Raw genomic sequence first — 19,080 nt, forward strand, 5'->3', positions numbered from 1 at the left:
CTCCCCTTCTTGGCCTTTGCCTTCGGATGCTGCAGCCTGGCCTGACCCAGCCAACCCCCAGTCTCAGCTCTTACTGATGGGTGCTGGAACCTGGTCGTGCTCAGCCTGCTCTCATCCCTAATTCATGCAAATAAGTAGGTGTGGCAGCCTAGCCCAGCCTGAGCTGTACTCCATCCTGTTTTCTGCACTTGCCAGTGGGCTATGGCTTGCTTGGCCCTGCCCGGTCTGCCCTCTTCCAAAACCAACTCACACACTTGCCAACAGATGGAGCTACCCTGCCCAGGCTGCCCAAAACCCAGGCCTGGACAATGTGCTCATCAGTGGGAGCTATGACTCACTAGGGGAGTTTCCTAGGTTTCCCTGCTCGGGCCACTCCCATGCCTGTGGGTGCTTGGCCCTTACCCAACATGGCCTGCCTCATCTATCACGGCCTTTGTATGAGCTGGTGTGGCCTGGCCTGCCCCACACCCTGTTTCAGAGTGCTCATGTGGGTGCTATGGCCTGGACCTGCCTGCTTGCTCCCAGTCCCAGTACCAGTGAGCATCAGTGAGTTCCATGGTCATGCCTAGCTCAGCACATCGCCATCCCAACTCTCAAGCTAACTAGTGGGACTTGTAGTTCCATAGGGTTGGGCCCACATATCTCCTGCAGAATCCGCTTCTGGACCTGGTTCTCTTACATGCTGGTTGGTGTCATGGCGCAGTCCAATGTGGCCCATACCCTGATCCGACGCTCACTGTCAGGTACTGGGATCTAGCCCAGCTAGACAGTCCCCTAGCCATAGCTTATGTTCGCTGGCATGTGGTGGTCAGCCATGTTCCATGCTAACAAGCCCAGCCCAGGACTTCCATGTGGGCTGGTGCATCAGTCTGACCCAAAAATATCTTCAGGTCTCTCTCCTTCAAACCACCAGGTCTCAGTTTCCTCACTTACTTGTAAGTACAGTGGCCCTGTTGTTGGGGACCCTCAGGATTCATTCCTCATCTGCATGTACAGTGGCCTTATCTGTGGATGTCCCTAGGCAGTAATTTTGTACCCCCAAGACCTCAGAGCTTACCGCCGGGCAGCCAGCATTTGGAGCCATGGTCCTAGGAATGCCGAGAGCTGTCTGAGATCCGTTCCTGGCATGGTTGCTATGGACGGAGGAAATTCTTGGACCTTGGGCCTGGAAAAGCCCAGGACCTGTCCCACCGCCACCTTTCAGCACTGGGGAGCTAGGATCCCCAGCAGGAAGTCTGGGCTGGCATGGGTCCCACACACCCATGCTATGCCAACTGCTCATATCTGGACTCCCTGCAAAGAACACTTAATGAGTAACATGAGGGGGCTAGTGCTGTGGTGTAGCTGGTTAAGTTGCTGTCTGCAATGCTGATGTTCCCTGTGGTTGCTGATTGAAGTCCAGATTGCTGCACTTCTGACCTTTTCCTTGCTAATGTGCCCAAGAACGCAGGAGAAGAAAGCCAGGGTCCTTGGGCCCCTGCACCTATGTGGAAGACCCAGATGAAACTACAGGCTCACAGCTTCTGCCTGGACTGGCCCCAGTCATTGCGGTCATTTGAAGAGTCTTTGTAATTGTGCCTTTCAAATAAATGAAATATATATATATATTTAACCCTTGTAGTATAAGAATGTCATGGTTCTGTTGCAAACGAGTGCTCTCATTTGTAAGGGGAGACTGAGGATATGGGATAGTGACTGTCACCATGTTTGCCTTATTTTGTTTTTTCCATTTTTCTCTTCTTGTGTTTGGGATGGGTTTCAAGATGTTGATGAGTGTGAAGTTCCTGGCCTGTGCAGGCATGGAGCACAGTGTGTGAACACTCCTGGGAGCTTTGCATGCCACTGTGTGGATGGATACTTGCCTGAGAATGGGCCCTCGCCTTTCCATCCAGCCAGAGATGCCACATTATGCACAGGTAGGTTTCCACTCAAGAATGTGGCATCCGCAGGTGAAATTCTGATAATGGTGATCCGCATTGCTTGGGGGATGTGGGTGGGGATGACCTGTTTCTTTATAATTTGTGCAGCCTACAAAAAAATAAAGCAAATAGGAACTTCTTCAGGGTAGATGGGAACATGTTAGAAGAGCTAGAATCAGCCAGCTTCAGAGAGAGTCAGTGGCCAATAGCTGTTCTCAGAGTAATGGTTGTGTTAGGGAATAAGCACAGAAGATGGGTTAAGGACCCTGTGTCCAGAGGGCCCCCGACAATGATGAAAGTGTGTGTGTCTTAAGGTAGGTGTCTGGCAAGTCAGCTTTTTTACTTCCTTGTACTAGATGTCTCTTTAGCTAGTAGGAGCTCATGGGGGTTGATGGCTGAATGTTTCCAGCTTTGTGCGTGTGCAGATGCAATTATTTCTTCAAGGCCAGAAGGCTGCACCAAGTTGCTCATTGGAAACAATCCCAGGAGGTGTGGGGGCCTGAGCTGGTGTACCTCAAATATGGCTTGGGTCTTCATGAGGCATGTGGTTGGGCTGGAGTGAGAGGATGAGTTTTCAAAATTTGCATTCATAGGGTAACAAAATTGATATTCATTTATTTTCAGAAATAGACTGTGGCACCCCTCCCGAGGTCCCAGATGGTTACATCGTGGGGAATTACACCTCTAGGCTGGGGAGCCAGGTTCATTATGCTTGTAAAGAAGGATTTTTCGGTGCCAATGATGCAGTGTCAAGTTGCACAGCCCTGGGCACATGGGAGCCCCCCAAATTACATTGCCAAGGTAAGTTTCCAAAGATTTGTGTCCCAGCATATGCTGTCTCAGGATTGTTCTCCCTTGTCTCCAAATTTTGCTGTGAGGTAGTGAATTAGTTGTATTCATCCAATAAATTCCTATTTGTTTCTGATCAATTTTCTATTGATTCTTTTGCTATTTTCAGGAACAATACTGAGAATAATTAGTAGGTTTGGGCTATACATTCATACATAAATACACACACACAAATTCTAGAAAACATCTGTCCATTTCTATTTTAGTAAGAGCTTTTATATAAAAAATCAGAATGAGTAGTATTTTTAATCACAGGATGTATGTAGGCACAGAATGTAGAAGGTGATTATACACATATTTAAAAAGTGGATTTATTTATTTTTATTGGTAGATTTACAGAGAGGAGAGATGATGTATTTTTCTCCTTTTAAAGAGTTATGTGGTAGATTGTAGCATTAGATTTGCTAATAATGATCAGTAGTCGTTATTACAATGGATTTTTCTGGGTTTCTGGTTTTTTTATTCCTTTAGTTTGGGTTGTATTTGCTAAATTTGACTAGCATTCCTCAGGTTCCTTCTGAGTGAGATTGGTCTGTTTTCTATTTCTGTGCTATTTTTGTGATTTCATGTCAGTGTTTGGTTTTTTTCTCTCTATGTTCTGGAGTCTGAAAAACTTACTTTGTAAGAACTTCTGGGAGTTTTTACCTGGGAAATCATCTGGACATAGTGCTTTGGTAGAGGTAGTTCTGGAGTTCCTTAAAAACCTCTTATAGCTCCCAGTATGTTAGCCAATTTTTGTCATGTAGGCATTTTCCATTTTTCTCCATTTTTTTCCAGATTGTCAGAGCCATTTGCATGGAGAAGGGTAAAACACTCAGGCTTCTTGTGTTCTAGAATTATAGTTATTTATAACTTTTTGTCATAGTGAAATATTGGAAAGAACTGAAAAGGTCTGTCAGTAGGGAATGGGTTGAGTGCACTGGGGGCACAGCCATAGAATGGAACATTAGGTGCTCAATAAAATCATGTTAGGGAAAAAATTGAGAGGGTCACACAGCAACCTGTTAACTGCTAATTCCTACATGGGAATCCTGGATGATCTTATGTTTTGTATGCATTCTGTTTTCAAAGAATTTTAAAAATATACATTAGGTAAATGTTTCTGTTTTAGGAAAGAAAACAAACCCATTTTCATTGAGGTATCTCATACTCAGGAAACCTCAGTGGTATACCGGAGCGAGTTCATCCTTTTGAAACTCTGGTGGGCTGCTCAGGCTCCAATCACATTTTGGTAGTTATCATCCTTGGAGGTGAAGAAAAATTATTTAATTTTATTTATCTGAGAGGCAGATTTGTAGAGAAAGGGGAATAAAAGGGAAGAAGAGAGAGAGAGAGAGAGCAGGGTGAAATCAGGAGCTAGGAACTCCATCTACATCTCCCACATGGGTGTAGGGGCCCAAGTAATTGGCCATCTTCTTTTGTTTTCCAGGGACATTAGCAGGGAGCTAGATTGGAAGTGGAGCAGCCAGGGCCTGAGCCAGTGTACGTGTGGGGTACTGATGTGTCACGTGATGGCTTAGCTGCAGTTCTGGCTCCCAGACGTTAAGAAATTCTGGAGGCCCATTGTAGTTTTCAAATGATGTTTCCACGGATTGATTCAAGTGTAGAACTCAGATTCAGGTGTGCCAGAGTGCCCAGGGTTTACATGGCAAAGCTGCATAAAATGACTCCTGTTATTTGGACAGTTAGCGCCCCCTGCATTATGGGATTGGGAGGCAGTGAGTGGTTTAGAGGAGGGTGATTGTTTCGTACCCCAGAGAGCTGTGAGCTTCTCTCCTCCTCTGCTAGCGGTTTCCTCTGCTTGCTCATGGCTGCCTCCCTCGCCATGTCCGTGGCTTCTGGAGACGCTGCCTACCCCTCTCTGAGCACACATGCTTCTTGTTTTCCCTTAGGCCTTGCTGTGGGCTCTAGGACCTGGGCCCCGCGCCAGCTGTCACTGTATTCTCAGCTCCGTTAGGAAGCCACTGACAATGCCAACTGACTGTGGGCTTGGCTGCTGTTCAGGGAGGCCCTGTCTGACTGGCTTCCCCTGGCTTGGAGATACAGTGGATGGATCCCGTTGTCTGCTGTCTCCTGGTCACTGTGTCTGGCACTGGGTGCCCCTTGGCAGAGGTACCTGTGACACAAAGCCAGGACCATAGGCAGAGGTGGTAGCTCAGGAAGTGGGGCCTGGAAGGTTCCAAAGGCAAGGGCCCTTCTGGCCCCACTTCCTGCCTAGGTAGGAATGCCTCGAAATGTCCCTCACACATGTCTAGCACTTCTCTGGCAAGATGCTTCGGCTTGCATGGCTGTGGGTTTATTGTAATTAATTTTTAAATTTTCTGAAAAGAGGCTGGTTGATGGTAACAGCTTACAGAATCCAAGATTTTTTTTCTTTTAGAATTTTATTTTGTATTGGAAAGATTTACAGAGAAAAGGAGAGACTGAGAGAAAGATCTTCTATCCGCGAATTTACTTCCCAAGTAACTGCAGTGGCCCGAACTGAGCCAATCCGAAGCTAGAAGCCAGGAGGTTCATCTGGGTCTTTCGGGCAAGTGCAGCACCCCAAGGCCTTGGGCCATACTTAACTGCTTTCTCAGGCCACAAGCAGGGAGCTTGGTGGAAAGCAGAGCAGCTGGGACATGAACTGGTCCCCATATGGGATCCCGGTACATGCAAGGTGAGGATTTAGCCACTGAGCCATCACATTGGACCTGAACTTTTAAAATGCAGCCAATCCAGTGCAGGTGAGGGAATTCCTTTAACTTTGTTCCCATCAACAAGTCCAGAGTCCAGATCTGACCCTGTATGTGGTGAATACCACATATAAGGCAGTCTAGGGGCTAGAAGGAGAGAAAAGACAAGTAGTCCACTAATGATTACGTCAGAGTGAGATCGCAAGTGTTACGTGGGAAGAGTGGGCATTCAGGTGGTGGAGTGGCATCTGCTGTTTTCTTTGAGCATGGGAAGTTGGCCTGTCCATGCTCCAATCCAGGGCAGAGTGGGTAGACCACTGTAGGGTCCTGCCAGCCTCTGTCCTCCAGGTGTGTCATCCCCATACCCACCTTATGAGACCTTCTCATCCTTTTGTTCTGGGAGTTGAAAGCCCCACATCCACTTCTATATTTGCATCTTCCAGCGCCTATGCTTACATAACATCAAGAATGAACGTGTTGAGCCACAAAATGGATAATTTTCTTCAATTGTTTAAAGCGATGCTGACAACATTGACATGGTCCTTGTGGTTAGGAACTTGCCTTTCCAATAAAAAACTCCTGGCCTCTGTTTCTGAAGGCAACAAGTGTTTGGCCCTTTTGGTTTCCTTTCTCATCATTGCCCACTTGTCAAGCTCCTCTCAACCTCAAGACATTTGCGCATGTTTTGTCCTCTGCTTGCAACATATGCCCTTGGCTTTCATTTCTTTTTGGAAGACGCCAAAAATGTATTTAATATAAAATTTACTATTTTAGCCATTTCAACATATACACAACAGGGCCAGTAAGTGTATTCTCACAGTGATGTGAAGCTGTCAAGCCATCTGTTTCCAGACTTTTTCATCATCTTAGACAGGAGCTCTGTGTCCGTTGAACAATGTGATCTCCCGTGAGGCCAGCATTGCGGTGTAGCCAGTTTAGCTGCCTCCTCTGGCTTGCATTAGCAGGAAGCTAGCATGGGGAGTAGAGCCAGGCCCCGAATCCAGATGATCTGATAGGGGATGTGGGTGCCCCAGTGGATATTGTAACTGCTGTACCAGTGGCCCACCACACAGCATGTTTTCAGGGTTTCTCCATGTTGTGGCATATACTAGAACTTGATTCCTTTTGAAAGCTGAATAACATTGCATGGCATAGATGTGTACATGTGTATCCCCTTTGTTCACTCCAAAAGCCTTCTTGGTTTTCGTGTAGCAGACACCTTATTCTTTCGATTACAGATTACACATCACCTTTGTCACTGTTTTCCTTCTTAGTACCCATATGTGAGTGTGTTACTTGTGATTGTTTTCATGGTTTACATCAGTCTTTCCTACTGGGTTCTAAAAGTGGGACTTCAGCAAGCATGAGCCTTCTTTGGTAGGATTTCTGCAGAACCTGGCATCATTCTGGGTACTCTCAAGACCTGTAGAGGTGCTGCAGACAACAGCAAACAGTGTGGCAGAGGCTCCTAACTGCCGTCCCAGCCTGTTCTTACAGAACCTTGGGGAAATCTGGACCTCCTGGTATGTCACCCTTTAAGTATCATTTCTTTGTCTTAATCTTTTTGTTTTTAAACCAATATTTTTTTGAAAGGCTTAGTTGCAGAGGGGTGGGGGGAAGCCAGACAGGCCATCCATTGGTTCACTCCCCAAATGGCTGCAATGGCCAAGGCTGAGCCAGGTCAAAGCCAGAAGTCAGGAACTTGTTCCAGGTCTTCCACATCGGTGCAGAGGTCCAAGAAATTGGGCCGCCTTCCATTGTTTTCCCAGGCCATGAGCAGGGAGCTGGATCAGAGGTGGAGCAGCTGGGACACAAACTTGTCCTTGTATGGGATGGTGGTGTCACAGGTGGCTACCATACTTGCTGTACTTCAATGCCAGCCCCCACACTTTTTTTTTTTTTTTTGGTTTTTGACTATTTTGCTTTGTCCTCTGGATCTTGATGCTTGCTTCTTTTTTTAAAAAAAGATTTATTTATTTTTTTATTACAAAGTCGGATATACAGAGGAGGAGAGACAGCAGAGAGGAAGATCTTAAGTCTGATGATTCACTCCCCAAGTGAGCGCAACAGCTGGTGCTGCGCTGATCCTGAGCCAGGAACCAGGAACTTCCTCCAGGTCTCCCACACGGGTGCAGGGTCCCAAGGCTTTGGGCCGTCCTCGACTGCTTTCCCAGGCCACAAGCAAGGAGCTGGATGGGAAGTGGGGCTTCCAGAATTAGACCCGGCGCCCATATGGGATCCTTGCTCGTGTAAGGCAAGGACTTTGACCACTACTCTATCATGCTGAGCCCGACTTGCTTATTTTTAAAAATATTTTAAAAATATTAACTTTACCCATAGTTTAAAAATGATATTGATGTGCTACAAGCAACATATCTCCTGACTTTTTGCCAAGTAGCTGCCATCACAGTGTGTCTCCATATTTGCACCCGGTAGGCATTGTTTGTGCACACAGAGCAAATGAAGACCTTGGTGATGAGACTGTTGTGGATGGCCTGAGTGGTATCACCTCTTCTCAGCTTTGCTGTTTGCTTCTATGGAAGGGGTGATGTGGGTTTTCTCCTACGGAGTTATTAGGAGGATGGAGGGAGGGGGTAGATGCACAGTGCTTGGTATCATGCCCCACGCAGAGGAGCTACCAGATCAGCGTTGCCATCATCAACAAGAGGGCTGCTCCATGGAAGGGGTGTGGCAGCTGCATTTTTAACAGAAGTCAGAGATCTTCGTGAAACGTCTATCATCAAGTAGAGCTTTAGGCCACTTGCAACCCAATTCAGAGTTTCAGCTTGAGTTTCGTCTAGCTTGCTTCTGACCCAAGTCTCTGCTAAGGCACCTGGGAGGCACCAGTCGATGGCCCAAGGATTTGGGTTCTCGTAACCCACGTGAAGACCTGGATGACGCCTGGCTCCATGCTTGGACCTGGCCCAGCCTGCGAAATTGTGGGCATTTGGAGAATGAACCAGCAGATGTGAGAGTTCTCTCTCCTCTCTCTCCCTCCCTCCCTTTCTAGCACTCTATTTTTCAAATAAATAAATGCATTTTTAGAAAGCAACTCAAATATTCTGTTTAGAATGAGAACATTGAAATGACTAGTCTGATGTTATTTCTTGAAAAAGTGCTCAGTGTTTGGAGCTCAAAGCTGTCGTATCATTATGTGACATCGGCTGACAGACCCCTTGGCATCTCTCAGTGCTCAGGTTTCTCCCACCCCGGCCCCTCTTTGCAGTTCCACAAGTGTTCACGTTCTAGTGATTTCTATGCTGGACACTGTTTATTGACATTAAGTGCTGCATGTACTGGGTTCTTTCTTCTTCCCTGTGAGCTTTCCCTGTGAACACAGTCTGAAGAAAGTAGACTGTTGGTCAAGGCTGAAGTCTGTGGAAGATTTAACAAAGCAGCACACATGACAAAGTCGTTTGGTTTTCTTTCTGCTGCCTTAAAGGCCAGTGCACTTGTTGGTCCCAGAGAGCTCACTGGCTGAGAGCTAACGTGTGACAGCATTTCTTAAACTCAAGTTGCACATGCTGAAATGTTACAGTCCAGCCTCCCTTAGTGGTCACATAAGTAAGGTAGTATCCACATGGTCCAAGGATGGGGGTCTGACTGAGTATAGCCACATTCAGAGCGTTCTGTGGGATGTGCACAACTTGGTCCTATCTCTCGGTTCTCAGTCCAGTTCCTTAGGCCATGTTTCTTACATGTGAAGAAAGATCAGTGTTGATAACTTACATGACTGCAGGAGATTAAAAAAAATGTTCACTTTATTTATTTGAAAGGCAGAGAGATTGGGGGAGAGAGAGAAAAAAAGAACTTCCATCCTCAAATTTACTTCCAAAATGCTGCAAAAGCCCAGGCTGGGCCAGGTGCAGGCCAGAAGTCAGAGTATCATCCGGGTCTTTCATGTGAACAGTAGTGGCTTAAGTACTTGGATTTTTATTTATTTTTGCTGCCTTCTCAGGCACGTTTTCAGAGAATTGTATTGGAAATAGAACAACTGGGACTCAAACCAGGCTCGTAAAGGATGCTGGCATTAGGCAGCGAGTTATCCCTCTGCTCCATGACGCCAGCCCTAGAGGGTATTTAAAAAATATAGAGGAGGACACTTCACAAATGAAACAGTGGAAGAAGGTGTGCATCATTCTGTTTTGCATTGCTGTAGCAACATTGCTGAGGGTGCACTGTGTCTCTGCGCTTCCTTCTAGGCACTGCTGGTCGCTTTTTTTTTTCTTTCTGTCTCAGCTTGTGATTTATCCATCACCTAAGCAGTCTGAGAGATAGGTTTCCATTGCCATGTTAATTGTGTCTTGGTTTTGGAGGTGTAAGGCCATGAGGTCACATCTGGGGATGATGTCCTTGCTCGCAGAACCTCAAATTGGCACAGATGTTTGATGGCAGAGACAGGGAGTGCATGTGTGTATCTCCGTCCTCTGATCGCTGTTTTTGTCTTTTCAGAAAACTAGCATTTAATCACGGAGGGTCCATGCTAAAGGTTGATTTCTTCAACCCTAACCACCTCCCACAGTTGCCTCCTTTAATACCCTAAGCCAGTTATGTTTCCACCCTCTCCTGTCTCATCGTGAAATGCATTTCAGCACAGGCAACCTTGAGCGACACAGTCATGCTCTACTTAGCAAAACTGGAGCCATAGCACAGGTGTGGTGTAGCCTCTGGTGTTAATCTGCCTAGACCATCCAGGTCCTTACAGCCTGCCACTTCCCCTGCGTTCCAGTCATGGGTAAAGTTTCTAAGGCGTGGTAGGGGTTTATCTGGGATGTTGGGTAAGGATGAAACTGACCCTAATGTCATTTTCTTCCATTTTCACGCTTTGTCAGAGCTGTCCACACAGTCCTTGGTGTTTTTATTCCTAGTTAGACATGTGTTGTTTTTGGAGATCAGTGTGAGTTAGAGGAATGAATCCATTGTTCCTTCTCCCGGGCCGCTGGCACCATGTCCATGTGCTTTCCAGGCGCTGCTCGCCACTTTCCCATCTCAGCTTGTCATGTATTGATCGCTTAAGCAGTCTGGGGAAAGCTTTCCATTGTTATATTAATTCTGCCATGATTGTGCTGATGTTTATAGCTGAACAGCAGCCAGCAGGAGCGTCCCTTGCAATGTGATGGGAGCCTGTATGTTGCTTGTACTTGGCCTCTGACAGATTTTCCTCAGGGCTATTTTCTTGGGTAGACTATTAAAGCTAGCAATGTGCAGAAACACTTTGACTTTCAAGATATGAGAGAAATGCCAATTGTGAATTTGACTCTTAGACTGGACACAACACCCAGGGAGCCCCATTTTGAAGTTGATTACTTGAATGAAATCACAAACAGTGGGCTAGTAAGGAAAAGTGCTCAGCTGTGCTCGTAAGTAGTTGACTGTATTCTTGAGGCAGATTCAGACATTGTTATTTAATAATGTAATTAGCCAGAGAAACATGAGCACCCCAATGCATATGCAACACAAATTAGAGCTGCTTTCTTTGTCTTCTTTGTTATAAACAGCTTTAAAATGCTTTTTTCCCGATGATAATAAGAATGGGAAGTTTTTAGGTAGAATCATATTTTTATTTTTTATTTTTATTTCAAGATTTGTTTATTTTTATTGGAAAGTCAGATATACAGAGAGGAGGAGAGGCAGAGAGGAAGATCTTCTATCTGCTGACTCACTTCCCAAGTGACTGCAACAGCCAGAGCTGAGCTAGTCTGAAACCAGGAACCAGGAGCTTCTTCTGGGTCTCCCACATGAGGGTGCAGGGTCCCAAGACTTTGGGCATGCTCACTGCCATCCCAGGCCTCAGGCAGGGAGCTGGATGGGAAGTGGGGCTGCCAGGACACGAACCAGAGCCCATATGGGATCTGGGCATGTGTAAGGTGAGGACTTCAGCCATTGGGCAACAGCACTGGGCCCTATTTTTATTATTATTATTTAAAAAATCTATTTATTTGCTTGACAGGCAAAGCAAAAGAGAAAGAAAGGAGAAGAAAAGAGAGAGAAGGGGGATAAAACACCATAGAATTATATTTCATTATTTATTTATTTGAAGATTTACTTATTTTTATTGGAAGGCAGATTTACAGAGATAAGGAGAGACAGACTTACTCCCCAAAAGGCCACATTGGCCAGAACTGAGCTGACCTGAAGGCAGGAGCCAGGACTCTCTTCTGGGTCTCCTATGCAGGTGCAGGGTCTCAAGGCTTTGGGCCGTCCTCCACTGCTTTGCCAGGTCACAAGCAGGGATTTGGATGGGAAATGGAGCAGCTGGCACAAAAACTGGTGCCCATATAAGATCCCAGTACTTTGCAAGGGGACGATTAGCTATTTGAGATATTCTGCTCATCCCTATTTATTTATTTTTATTCATTTATTTGACGTTGACTGATTTCCTCCCCAAATGGTAACAATAGCTAGGGCTGGGCTAGGTCATAAGTTGTGACTTTAGCTGTTGTGCCAAACAGCTATCTACAAATTAGAAGATGTTTTGGATATCAGCAGTGACTGGGTACTCCTATAAAACATTAACCACCTGTTTGGTTGACTTCTGTGTACACTCAAATATACTCACGTCTTGGAATATTTGGGGCCAATAAAGATATCCAAAGGTTCAATACCGAGGCATCATGAGAGCCAAGGATCTTGTGTCTGTTAAACATGTATGAAAATGAGCAAACTCTGTGAGCAAATAGGAGGCAGAGGTAGACAGAGTTAGAGATCATGAAGTAACTACCTCCTTCTCGTCCGCTCACTGCTCATGACATTGAATCTAGATGGAAGAGAGGGCTCCTTCCTTCCTCCCGCCTTTCCTCCCTCCCTCCCCCATTTCCTCCTTTCCTTTCCTTTCCTTTCCTTTCCTTTCCTTTCCTTTCCTTTCCTTTCCTTTCCTTTCCTTTCCTTTCCTTTCCTTTCCTTTCCTCTCTCCTTCCTTCCTTCCTTCCTTCCTTCCTTCCTTCCTTCCTTCCTTCCTTCCCCTCCCTCCCTCCCTCCCTCCCTCCCTCCGTCCCTCTCCCTCTCTTTTTAAAAATCTCAGGACCAAAAGACCACTTGAGACAGTTGGACTGTTGTGATAACAGTAATGGCAACAGTTGAGAGCTTGCTCTGGGAAGACTGTCTTGGAAATAACTGGTGTCTTGCAACACAGCCAGCTGGGAGGGCTGGAAAACAGTACAGTTCCATTAAACCCACTAATTCTGTATCGGAGGCTCCTTTGAACAAAGCCAACTATTTTTAAAAAAAAAGATTACGTTTTTATTTCAAAGGTAGAGTTACATGGAGAGAGGGAGAGACAGAGAGACAGGTCTTCCATCTGTTTGTTCATTCTCCAGATACCTGGAGCCCAAAGCCAAGTTTCTCATCAGAGTTTCCATGTGTGTAACAGGGGTTCAAGTATTTGGGCCATCTTCTGCTTTCCCAGGCACATTAGCAGGAAACTTTATCAGAAGTGGAACAGCCAGAACTCAAACTAGTACTCTTATGTGATGCTGGTGTTGTAGGCAGCAGCTTAATGTGATGTGCCACAACACTGGATGTACATCACTTATATTTAAAGGTCAAGAGTAATTGATAAGGAAATGGAAGAAGATTATATACCATTCTAACTTTCAATGCTTTATCTCCATAAACAGACTTTTGCTATAGAGGCCTAGATGTCATGAGTGTTTAGCTTGGTATTCTAGCCTGGGAAGAAAATTAAAAATCAGAATGTATGCTGCAAGTGTAGCTATCACTGGACTGTTGTTTGCTGCGGGAGCTGTGGCAGCTGTGTTAGTTACATGCATTAAGCTTTCATGAATGGTGTTGTGTCTAAGAGCCCCCAGACTGCTTTCCTTTCTCCCTTCACCTCACTGTTCAGTTGTGCTGACATAGTTTGGAATTTTATTTCCAAGTTATTTATTTATTTGTTTATTTATTTATTTTGGCTGGGGCTGGCACGATAGCCCAACTGGCTAATCTTTACCCTTGCAAGTGCCAGCCACTCATATGGGCGCCAGTTTGTGTTCAGCTGTTTCACTTCCCATCCAGCTCCCTGCTTGTGATCTGGAAAAGCAGTGGTGGATGGTCCAAGCCTAGGGACCCTGCCTTTACGTGGGAGACCAGAAAGAGGCTCCTGGCTTCTGGCTCCTGGCTTTGGATCAGCTCTGCCCTGGCTGTTGTGGCCTTTTGGGGAGTGAACCAGTGGGAGGAAGATCTTTCCCTCTGTCTCTCTTTATCTCTTCTATAAATCTGTTTTTCAAATAAAAATAAATAAACCTTTAATTCATCTTTTGGCCATTTCCAGCCCTGAGTTCTTGAATCCCTTCCTGGGTCTCAAGTTCCCACTCACACCGATCTGCACATCTTGCTGCTCGTTGGTATTTCTTCACAGTCAGTCTGGCATCTGCCTCTTCCTTAGACTAGGACTTCTGATTCTTTCTCTAATCAGAGTTGTTTTTGTTTCATTGTCAGGTTTTATTTATACATACACATTAAAAAAATACTAAGCTATGTGAAGATGGCTTTCTTGTGTTTCTATGTGAAGTATAGTTTGAGGGATCCAGAATGGTAATGTCTCCTTCGGATGTGTGTCTCTGTAGATATTCTGTCGCCTTCTACTAGTTTAGGTTGCATACAGAAGAAATTTCATATACCTGTTGTAATTCTATTTTTTTAAAAAAAGATTTTATTCATTTGAAAGGCAAAGAAAGGGATGGAGGGGAGAAGGAGAGAAGAAGAGGATGAAGGAGCAAGCCAGCTTGAGAAAGATTGATTTTCCATCTGCTGGTTCAATCCCCTAAATGCCTGTGACAGCCAGGTCTGTGCTGGGCTGGGACCAGGAACAGGAGCCAGGAACTCCATGCAAGTCTCTGGGAGGAGGCAGGGGCTTGAGGACTTGAACCACCTTCTACTGCCTTCCAGGGTGTGCAAACTCAGGAAACTGGATTGCAATCAGAAGAGCCTTTACTTGAACCAGGCACTCTGATAGGGGATATCTTTCTTTCTTTCTCTCTTTTTTTTAAGATTTATTTATTTTATTACAGTCAGATATACAGAGAGGAGGAGAGACAGAGAGGAAGATCTTCCGTCCAATGTTTCACTCCCCAAGTGAGCCGCAATGGCCGGTGCTGCACCGATCCGATGCCGGGAACCTGGAACCTCTTCCGGATCTCCCACGTGGGTACAGGGTCTCAAAGCATTGGGCCGTCCTCGACTGCTTTCCCAGGCCACAAGCAGGGAGCTGGATGGGAAGTGGAGTTACCGGGATTAGAACCGGCGCCCATATGGGATCCCGGGGCATTCTAGGCAAGGACTTTAGCCGCTAGGCCACGCCGCCGGGCCCGGGGGGGATATCTTTCTTAACTGCTGTACTACAGTGCTACAGTGTCCACCAAATAATTCTAATTATAATATTATGATATCTAATTATAATTCTAATTTTTGGTGTCCTCTCCCTGCCCCACGTTTCTTTGCAAAGTATATGCAAGAGCACATGTTGTAATGGTTAAGTTGCTGCTTAAGATGCCTGCCTCCCATCTCCAAGTTCTTCACTTCCAACTCCATCTTCCTGCTAATGTGCAAAATGCACCCTGGGAGGCCGCAGCTGTTGGCTCAGGTTATTTGGGTCCCTGCCAATCACGTGGTAGATCTAATTGGAGTTCTGGGCTCCTGTTTTTGCCTTGGCCCAGCCCTGGCTGTGTCAAGCAGTTGGAAAGTAAATAGTGGATGGAAGATCTTTATCTTCTTTCTCTATTTCTTAAATAAAATGAGAATAACTAAAAAAACTTAAAAATTAAAGAAAGACCAAAGAGTTTATTTTATTAAAAGGATTCATAGAAAAGTAGAAAAGGTTTTCTGTTAATTTTCCTTAAAATGTTGAGATTTCATATATATTTTATTTACTATTCAGTTGCTAGCAATTGCTACAATTGCATCGTCATTTACACAGAAGTTAATTGTCTAAAGATATATAGTAAAAGGGACCCAAATTATGAATAACTAAAAGAACCCTAACGTGTTAAATTCATAGATGAAAGAATCCTTTGCAAATAAATAATCTCATAATTGTTTTTTGTGTGTGCATATTCGGAAATTTTATTACATTTTGGGTATGTTTCCTATATTTCTGAACAACCTTAGTGTTTATCCATACCTAGGATTGCTTTTGCCTCTTCCATGGGAATGGCCTCTGCCTTGATTCAATATCTGTTTCTAAATAAGAAGTCACTGAGTGGGGAGGTAGGAAGCATCCTCAGAGACGCGTCCCATCTTCCATCTGCTTCCCCTCGCAGAGGTCGACTGTGGCAGCCCCCTGGAAGTCCCCCACGCCATCTTGGTCGGGGATCCCGGCTCCAGGCCCGGCGCCGTGGCTCACTATATCTGTCAGGAGGGCTTTGAGAGCCGCGGAGGAAAGATCAGCTCTGTCTGCACGGAGCAGGGCGTCTGGAGCGAGAGCACTGAGACCTGCACAGGTACGATCCCTCTCTCCTGGGCTCCTGATTCCAGGAACAGTAGTCAGTGGGGGCCTGAGGCTAGGTGGTGGGGTTGCTCCCTCCCTTGGATGTGCCATTTCTTATGGTGGCACCTAGCTTTGGGTTTGTCAGCTAAATCCTTAAGATTTAGAAAGTGGATTGGGAAAATAAGGTAGATGGAACATTTTATGCTCCCATCTTTTAAAATTCATCTTAAATCATAGTGATGCCTGTCTCCTTTGCTTGGCTGGCTGTGATTCTAATACCCTCTCCCTCCTCTCCCCCAGTGGGCCATATTGACACCTTCTCAGAAAAAAAAAAAGGAGGTGTTTTAATGGAAAGTATTTTTGTATAATGAATCTCCAAAATTTTTCCACCTTGCCTGGCTGAAACTGCACAGCATTGAACAACTTGCCATTCCCCAGTCTCCACATGCTGACTCCCGGCCAGTCTGTCTCTTTTCTAGGAATCTGGCTGCCCTACGTGTCTCACATAGGTAGATTTATATAGTTTTTGTCTTTTTGAGATGGTTTTATCTCACTAGGATTTTTAAAAATATTAGTTTATTTGAAAGAAAGAGATCTCAAATATTCATCTTCCATCTGCTGGTTCACTCTTCAAATACCTGCTGGACCTGGGCCAGACAAAAGTCAGAAGCCAGGAACTTCATCCTGGTCTCCTGTAGGAGACTGAATGTGAGCCATGTTCTGCCGCCCTCCTGGGCACCGTAGCAAGGAGCTGGATTGGAAGGGGAACAGCTGGAGCTTGAACCATGCTCTGCTACAGGCTGCCTGTGTTAGAAGTCAAGGCTCAGCCTCATGCTCCACATTGCTGGCCCATTTCACTAAGTGCAATGTCTTTAAAGTCCATCGTGTTCTAACATGTGGCAGAATTTCCTTGCTTTAAAGTCTGAGAAGCATTCCCTTGTATAGACCTTGCTTTGTCTATTCATTCACCCATCTCCGGGCACTTGGGTTGCTTCTAACCTTTGGCTGTTGTGAGCAAAGCTGCTGTGAGCGTGAGTGCAGAAATAACGCTGTCAGTGCCCGTATGTGGACTCACTGGTGAAAAGGAATTTTGGAGAGTTCAATTCAAATTCTAGCAGTGCTGTAATACCAATTGGGTCACCAGGCAAGGCATTACAAGTCTCAGTTTTCTCTTCTATAAAAGGAAAATAAAGTCGGTGATTTCTATTTCTAAGAGTATTAAGAGGGAATCACATGAGATAATCCTCATGGAATATTTGGAAAGTGTGAAACATGATGCATGTATTAGTCTGTTCCCTGAGCCTGCTGGCCTCATGTAAGGCAGATCCCATGATTCTCCTTTGCCTGCAAGCAGCAGGGTAGAAAGAGGCAATGGATCTTACCTTCTGTGAGGGCTCATCAGGACACACAGTCCTGAATGGGACTGGTTTTTGACTTGCTTGCCTCTGCAGTGTAAAACCTTGAGGTCTCTGATTTACCCAGCATCAGCATTGTGATAGCGGGTTTTGAATCTTGCCAGTCTAAGTGTTCTTTAATGAAGTATAGTCAGAATAAACAGTATGCAGGAAGTTGATGAAATCTAGTCAAGCACTAGGTATCAATTTTGCATGTACTATGTATAAGACTCATTGATGTTACCCTTTGGGGAGTTATTATTCTGTAGGGGAAACAGATTTTACCCCCTCAAAAACACATACACATATCTATATGTAATGTCTTCTAAACAAATTCACATGGCTTTCTAGAGGTCCTTGGGGGAAACATGCTTGGAATAGTAGGAAAACTTGGCTCCGTAGCCATCCAGTTTTTCATTGTCTTGAATGGGAATTTGAAGGTGTGGCTCAGCCTTCTTTTAGACTTGCCTGACTTGTGCAGAACAGTCAGGGTAAACCTGTAATTAACACCAAGGATTTTAGGGTCATTGTCTTTCTCGAGGAGAGCTGATACTGGACTGGGTTAGACTGAGGGTTGCTCCGACTTATTGCGCCTCCAGTGGTACTGCCAGGAGTTCGTTAGAGGCAGTGAGGCAGCTGCCTCCTGGAATACTGATTTCCACGTCTAGGGGCAGTGGTCCTGGTGTAGTGTGCTACCTCTGTGGTCACTGGCAGAAGGACTAGCAAGGCTGCTGGGCTCCCAGCCATTGGCGTCATTGCTCCAGTGAGTGTGGATCCAGTGGGGAGTACGAGGCTTAGTCACTACATGAAAAACCAGTGGATCTGCATGGGGTATGGTAAGCTATTAATTAGCTGATGCTTGTAGAGCACTTTGAAGAACAAACATGTTATGTAACTGCTAATTAGAATTACCGTCCTCAGCCTGCCACCTTTCACAAGGTCTGTGGCTCCAGCTGCAGCCGTTTTCATGGGTTAGTGCAAGCTTTGATTTAAGGCAAGAAAAGGCATTCTCCCTGAGAGCTGTGATCTGCCTGCGAGGAGGCCTCTGTGCCCTCCATCAGGATTGGCAGCTAAATTCAATTTCCCTAGATAAAGGGGGTGATTTACATGCTGATTAATTCCTGTGGCAGTGCAGATGATCTGGGGGGGCGGGAGGTAGGCAGGAGCCACTTCTGGAAATGTAGTGAGAGATGCTGATTGCCAGCGCTACTGCTCAGCTCTCCCTTTGCACCTTGTGTTCTTTGTTTGCCGACCAGTTCTTATACTTACAAACACACACACCCATCAAGCTCCTGCCATGCCTTTTGTGTTGATCTGGCTCAGGGTTCTCTTTTGGTTTTGCCCTGCCCTGCTGACTTCTACCCCTGTGGGGCAGGCCCTGTGGTCTGCAGTCGATGGGACCATTTGTCTCGTCTTTACCCGATTTGTTTTCATTGACCTAGAAGATGTTTTTGGAGCTGTGTTCCTTGTGATTGGCAGCACAGATTTGTATATGCTTTTTAATAAAGTGTGGGGTGGTGGGACTTTTTTTGCTTTTTAAGGCCAGTTTGGACTGGAAACTCCAGACAGCTGGCATTAGGCAACCACTTTAGTGTCTGAAAGAACCCCAGATGGAAAGTTGATGTGTGTGCGTGGTTTACCTCATGATCAAAGAGACTGAAGCACTCTTGATAAGACTGTGATGGGCTTGCCTTCTGCCCTGGTCATTTGGCTTTTTTAATGTTTAAAATGTAAGTTAATATTTATTAGGCTGGCACTCCTCACTGCCTGCTTGTAAAAGGGTAATGTGTCTATTGAAACACAGGCCGTTTTTCTGGTGG

General features: G+C 45.5%; 1 protein-coding gene across 3 annotated transcripts in view; it reads left to right on the forward strand.

Annotated features, from left to right (window-relative positions):
- The window catches only part of SUSD1 (sushi domain containing 1), a 125,146-nt gene that overhangs the window by 35,923 nt on the left and 70,143 nt on the right, over positions 1-19,080 (forward strand). For all 3 annotated transcript variants that reach the window (XM_058672299.1, XM_058672297.1, XM_058672298.1), the window contains exons 4-6: positions 1,764-1,916; positions 2,544-2,720; positions 15,700-15,879. In XM_058672299.1, the coding sequence (XP_058528282.1) occupies positions 1,764-1,916; positions 2,544-2,720; positions 15,700-15,879 (510 nt within the window). The remainder of the gene's footprint in view (positions 1-1,763; positions 1,917-2,543; positions 2,721-15,699; positions 15,880-19,080) is intronic.

The sequence above is a fragment of the Ochotona princeps genome, chromosome 14 (genome assembly GCF_030435755.1).
Source record: "Ochotona princeps isolate mOchPri1 chromosome 14, mOchPri1.hap1, whole genome shotgun sequence".
NCBI lineage: Eukaryota > Metazoa > Chordata > Mammalia > Lagomorpha > Ochotonidae > Ochotona > Ochotona princeps.